The sequence below is a fragment of the Mucor mucedo genome, assembly GCF_025094135.1.
Source record: "Mucor mucedo strain NRRL 3635 chromosome Unknown EV154scaffold_395, whole genome shotgun sequence".
NCBI lineage: Eukaryota > Fungi > Mucoromycota > Mucoromycetes > Mucorales > Mucoraceae > Mucor > Mucor mucedo.
In genome coordinates, this window is record NW_026252679.1 from 1 (window position 1) to 6807 (window position 6807).

At 38.2% G+C, this 6807-nt stretch overlaps 1 protein-coding gene across 1 annotated transcript; it reads right to left on the reverse strand.

Moving 5' to 3' along the window:
• Positions 1–4593: 4593 nt before the first annotated feature.
• On the reverse strand, positions 4594–6420 carry EV154DRAFT_572866 (uncharacterized protein; the record flags this gene model as incomplete). Its single annotated transcript, XM_051606364.1, has 1 exon — positions 4594–6420. The coding sequence occupies one exon, from the start codon at positions 6418–6420 to the stop codon at positions 4594–4596; it is 1827 nt and encodes a 608-aa protein (XP_051449841.1).
• Between the last annotated feature and the right edge of the window lie 387 nt (positions 6421–6807).

The following is a 6807-nucleotide window of genomic DNA, read 5'->3' on the forward strand; positions in this document are numbered from 1 at the left end:
AAAGAGTCTAATACTCATCATGCGCTAATGAAGCCGTTGAAAATACCACCTCCATTTTACAAATACCATATAGACTTTAGAGGTGAACTACCCACAACTAAGAATGGGAATAGATGGATCATGATGGGGTTGATTATCATACCAATTGGCCTATAGCACATGCCTTGAAATGACCAACAGCAGATTAGATAGTAAAATGTTTATACAAAAAAATTGTAACCCGTTTTTCATGGCCCGTTGAACTTGTCAGCGATCGAGGATGTTGTGTTTTAAGGTAAGGTTTAAATTATAAAAAGACTATAGGAGTAGTTTGAGACTGTTTATAAGATTGTCCTTTATTAATAAATGAAATATACGAGTATTTATATAAAAGACTGTCTGCTGTGTTCATATCTCTAGTGCTATCTTGAAGTTATCATTGATTAACCAAAAATGTATATGATTATTACATAGTCACTAATTTAGTCTTGTTCTAATAAATGTTAAGTCTTCTTAACTCTCTTTGCTTTAAACTAAATTTTAAGTATTTCTCAGACGTACTAAATTAGACTTGTTATGTAATATCCTTATAGTTCTTACTATGACATTTATTGTTAAGCTTATATCACAAATGGTATCAGCATGGATAAACCTTTGTTAGCTCTAATATGGCTATAGCCTTGCTAGGTCACCACAGAGGAGCTATCTTTATGTCGAAAATGTTAAGTCAGTATATGAAAAAGATCAAATCTCAACACATATTTACTAGTGCGTTTCACACGAGAACAAATTCCTAGTGCGAACAATTGAATCAGACGTTTGAACATATGATTACAAAATATGTTAAAGGTGACGTTCATAGCTGGGATGAATTTGTGGACACGGCTGATTTTTCTTGCCGAATACGTAGACACGCAACAACCGGATTGAGCCCATTTTTATGACATATAGTGAGGAAGCGGTTCTCCCCGATGACTCCAAACGACCTTTCATGAAACCTATGACCAAAAAAGATCCTGAGCTCATTGCAGAAGACACTTTATCGCGAATTAGAATGTTAAGGGCAAAAAAGATTTAAAACCGCAGAAAAGATGAAAATCTAAGCTAAGAAAGACAAGGCTATTTAGGACAAAAATTGAAAGGTGCAACAACGCAAGAATTTGAAATCAACAATTATGCGATGTTAAGGCACGAGAACAAAGAAGGTCTTCAATTTAACTGGATGAAACCGTACACAGTACTAAAAAAGAATCTTGACTATAACACATATCAAATTCAAGAAATTAACGGAGAAGTGTACTCTTCCTGGGTTCATACAGATAGACTACATCCCGTCAAATAAAATGGTAGTACCATAAACAACGCCTGGTGCATTCCTCGAGTTGCCCGCGCAAAAGACAAAGAGTGACAAAAATTTTAACCTGAAGCTTAAATTGGGAAGGGGTTGTTGTCGGAGTACAAACAGATAAATATATATTTCTTAATTATACAAAACCATAAACATCATCTTTTATCTACTACGCAACTTTTCTATACATTATACTGTCGTGCTTGTAATTCATATCACCTCCGCTCACCTATAAAATAGAATCAATAATGAAATCGAATAAAGCCATCTTTTATCTACTCTACACGTATTTATATACTAAAATATTGGTACAATGCGGATTTCTAACAGCTATTTTTTGTTTTTACTTCAAACCTAAAATTTATACTCAACCAAGTACATTTTCTTTTAAGCTAGCTTTTAGCATTGTGTTGCAACGGCTTATAACATTTTACTTTTCTATTTTAATTTCATTAGTTGTTATATTTTAAGTTATCTATTATCCGTTTGTTCAAGGGTATCGTTACCGATCCTTGCTACAACATGCAACTATATAAACCTATAAAAACATTATACTTAAATAAACCATTCAGCTTTTTATCTATATTATTCTTAAAAACTCTTACCATATCTTGTGTCACGGACGGAACAGGAACAAGACACAGAAACTACTTGGAGACACGAGGGGGCGATTGGTTAAAATAAAATATGTTTATTATTAAGAGGGGGAGGGGTTAGGACTAAAATCCAGAATAACGTTTTTCTAATAAATAACTGGCATCTATTTATACTATTTCTTATACATGGGAAAAACTACGATGGGTTTAAATTATAGATTAACAAGGGACTTTACGGAACAGATACATGAATAGATTATTGACAAGGATGAGTAATTGAGATTTGACGAGTAGTAACAGGCTGGATTTAGTTGACATTGAATAATATGATGGTTCGGGGAATATTTATGGTTTGACACGGGCGGGAAAACTGGATTAGGAATAAAAGTAAAGGATGGTCGGGAAAAGGTTTACTAAGGTTGAGTCAGACAGGAAGCGGGAGTAATATTGAGAGGCAGATTAATGATATGTTTTACAAGGAGTTCGGTGGCGGGCAAGATATACTGATATGATTTTTGGTACAAGGTTTTACAGGGAGTTTGGTAGACGACAAGAGATACTTATATTGATTTCTAGAACAAGGTTTCACAAGGGGTTTGAGATCATGGTTAAGTTATGCAGACAAAAAACAGGGCGAGTAAGTTCATGACATCTTGCCTGTCCATACTTATATCTAACATATAAACTGGCTTAATATATGTCTGTCTCCCTAGAAAATCGAAGCCTAGTTTCTTTTCTTTTCTCTGTATCTTTATTTCAAAACTTTTTATTCTATTTATATTTACTGGTTCGTTACCATGTATATCTATCAAGTATTTATATAAAACAACGTGGTGCTCACTTAGAACTGCATAATTAACTGCAAACGTGTATTATTCTCCTTCTACCTTACTGTCAAAACTAAATCTAAACCAATTACTACTAATCACATTGTATCACTATTTTATCTCTAATTAATATTAAGAGACCGAAAAGGTACGACACTGTCGGGTCTGATATAAGTGTTAAGCTTAGTTATATATTATTAAGTAGAGTAGTAAAAGAGTTATCGTTTTATTGAATGATTGATCTAACATATTTATAACTATCTAAAAGCTGTCACGACAACACAATAGGGGGTGCCAAACTTTAAATTTTTTCAAAAATCGCGGGAATTTTATTTCGAAGTTCCGGGAATCTTTTTAGGCTGGGAAAACTCGTCATAAGCCAAATACAGCTCTAGCTTCCCCTTTTCACTTTAAACCATTTTTCATAAATGTTATCTTTTATTTTCAACTTTTAAAATGCCCAAACAATCTACTAGACAACAAACTTTGAACGAGATGAAGTCTTTGCTCAAGCACAATGTTATTATTGAAAATGAAGAAGAAGCGGAAGAGATGCACGAACTCTTGAGTGGATTAGAAACGAAACGTGTTCTCAACAGTGGACCTGGCATTCCTAAACTGGACCAGTATCGCGAGTATTTCCTCGAGTGGAATGACGAAGAGTTTGTTAAGATTTGTAGAATGAATAAGGACTCGTTCTTAAAGCTCCTTCGCTTGATTGAAGGTCACGCAGTCTTCAAAAATCACAATTTTATTTCTCAAAGGGATGTTCACGTTCAACTTGCAGTAACCTTGAGACGATTAAGTCACGATGGAACTGGTAACAGCATTGAGCAGATTGCAACTTTGTTTGGAATCAGCAAAGGCTCTGTCACTGACTACACCAACCGCTGTTTTAAGGCAATCACCGACAACCTTAAACACTTGATGAGTTGGCCTAACAAGGAACAAAGAGAAAGACCAGCTGCAGCCATCAAAAAGCAACACTTTTCTCGTAATTGTATTCGATACATTGATGGCACCCATTTTCGCCTCTCTCAAAAGCCTACCGACTCCCCGAAACCTATTACAATAGAAAGGGGTTCTATTCTGTGAACTGTCAGGTTGTCTGTGATGAACGAAAGATCATTTTGGGGTTCCAATCAGGACAGGCACGATCGATGTGTGATGCCACATGTGTAGAGCATGCTAGCTTCATGATTAATAGAGAAGCCAAGTATTCCACATGTGGCTATGCTGTAAGCCATGAGTACCTTCTCGGTGATTCCGGATATGCTCTTCATCCATTTGTGCTTACCCCATACAGAAGACCCCAGGTTGTAAGTTCGGTGAAATGCGAAGACTTCAACAAGGTTCACTCTTCCGCCCGAGTTGCTGTTGAAAATACCATTGCTGTAACAAAGGGAAAATTAAGAATCTTGAAGAACATTCCGATTCAGATCAATTGTGAGGAGGATATTATGAGAATACATGAATTGGTACATGTATGCGGTCTTTTGCACAACTATTTGATCTTGGAAAATGACAACTTTGGCGGTGATTTTTATGAGGATGTTGACGTCGAGAAGTGGAGATTAGACGTCGTTTTGCTGGAGTCATTTGACAACGTCAACAGTGTTTCCAGCCGTATATTGAATACTTGGAGGGATTCCGTTGCTGAAATAGTTTTAGCAGATTATGCAGTACATTTCGGATATGATAATGAATAAATCAACTGAGTTGATATAATGTGCATTTGTGTTGAAAGGATTCGATTGCGTCCTTGCTGTGAATGTTTCTGAACAATGAATGTAAATATATTTGTAAGAGGAAAACAAAAACTTTATTTAAAAAGAAAAAAATATTAATCTACATCTGTTGAAGGATTACCGTCTTCGTGCTCATCTTCATCATTATCAAGATTGTAAAGATACTCTGTATCATCATATACATTATCATCATCGACAGGATCCCTCAGAGATCTACGAAAATGCGCCAGATGTCTGGTAATTTCCGTAAATGACGATGTATTGAAGGCGTTCGTTGTCAGACAAGTAACAAGCAATTGGGACATACCCAAATCGAACTCCCTCTGACTATTTTCCCTCAATACTTCGACCCTTCTCAACTCAGCCTCGCGATACTCAGAAGAAAAGTCTCTTTTGATCCTCTTATTTCTCATGGCGTGATCGGGATCAACACGGATGCGATCAGCCGTTGGCATTTCAGGCTGAACGGTACCAGCGCGACTAACACCTCCACGACCACAACCACGAGCACGACCACGAGCACGACCAGGACCACGAGCACGACCACGACCACCAACACCAGCACCAACACCAGCACCAACACCAGCACCAACACCAGCACCAACACCAGCACCAGCACCGCCACAAACACCAGCAACACGAGCACCACCAGCAGCAACACGAGCACCACCAGCAGCACCACTAGCAACACTAGCAGCAACACCAGCACCAACACCACCACCTAAACGAGCAGCACTACCACTGTTGACATTGTTGTCATGGTCCACAGCATGATACGACCCAGCATCATCAAAATCTCCACCATCATCAAAAGAAAAGGAATCCAACAAACCATTCTCTAATGATGATTCAAATAATGGTGTGCGACTTGATGGCTGGGTATTAGATGGAGCCAACAGAGGAGAAGAAGCAACATTGGTAGCTGGTACTTCTACAGATGACGGCTGGCCAGACGACGCTTCACCAAAAGCAGGACGAGGGAAAGACAGAGGTTCGTTTGAGAATGGCCCAACAGAAGAAAAACGGAAAGAGGAAGAACGCTCAGTAGACACAGGTGCAGCAGACAAAGACCTAGCAGCCAAAGGAGCACCAGAAGAAAGAGAAGCACCAGCAGCCAAAGGAGAACGAGCAGCCAAAGGAGCACGAGCAGCCAAAGTAGCACCAGCAGCCAAAGGAACATCAGCAGCCAAAGGAACATCAGCAGCCAAAGGAACATCAGCAGCCAAAGGAACATCAGCAGCCAAAGGAGCACCAGAGGAAAGAGAAGCAGATGATCTTGTTGAAGATTCAGCTGCATCACTTCCAACCAACAATCGACTGACCTCATCAATCGCCTCTTGTTGACCACCAATAACTGCAAACGTTTGTGCCTCAATTGCAGCTAATGATGGCCTTACTCTGTTGGAGTATGTGTACTCGGTACCACCTGGGGCACCATGGAAAGCGACACAATAAGGAGTTATGTTTGGTCTAACACCATGCAGAGCACCCAAACGAGAAAATCCAATACACAAATGTTCACACTTGATCTCGATGGAGGTCAGTCCACGTTTAATGTCATCTGCAGTCAAGCCAAAACCGGTAGATTTCATATCTCTTTCTGTATCGCGATACTTTGCGAGTTGGCGTTCAAAACGTTTTACAACCGATTTGAAATTCCAGGAAGACGGAATTACTTTATCTGCCAGAAGTTGCTGAAACAATCTCTCAATGATCTCTCTTTTTTTTATCTGACTACCAGCTGAAGGAGCGGACGACTTTTGTCCACCAAGATATAGCTTAAAAAAGTCTTGATTACTCTCAAAGAAACCAATCATTGCCTTAATTTGACCAGGCGTAGTTTTGGTTCTATCAAGGCTTTTATCTGCGGAATCGTTGTTGGGAGGACCGCCACCAGTGTTTCTGTTTATTTGATCAGACATTTTAGATTATACGTTTTAGAGAAAGTTAAGGAGAAAAAAGGTAAGTTAAAAACTTAGAAAAACTTTATAATATAAACACAGATGCGATTTAATGCTTTTAGATTATCATAAAATAAATAAAATGTTACATTTTTACGTCATATTTCCTTCTCAACAACGAATAGAAAATGAGTATTCTTTCCCGAGATTTCTCGGGAATACTTTTTCTTGCCCACAAAATCTCGGGCACAAAAAAAGCGTTCCCGCAAAGTTTAGGGAATTTGGCTGCGGAAAAATTCCCGGGAATGTTTTTTAAAAATTACGGAAATGATTTTTTTAATGTTTGGCACCCCCTTGTGAGATATAATTTTAGACTAAGCTCTGTACAACTTCAATTTAGATATAACC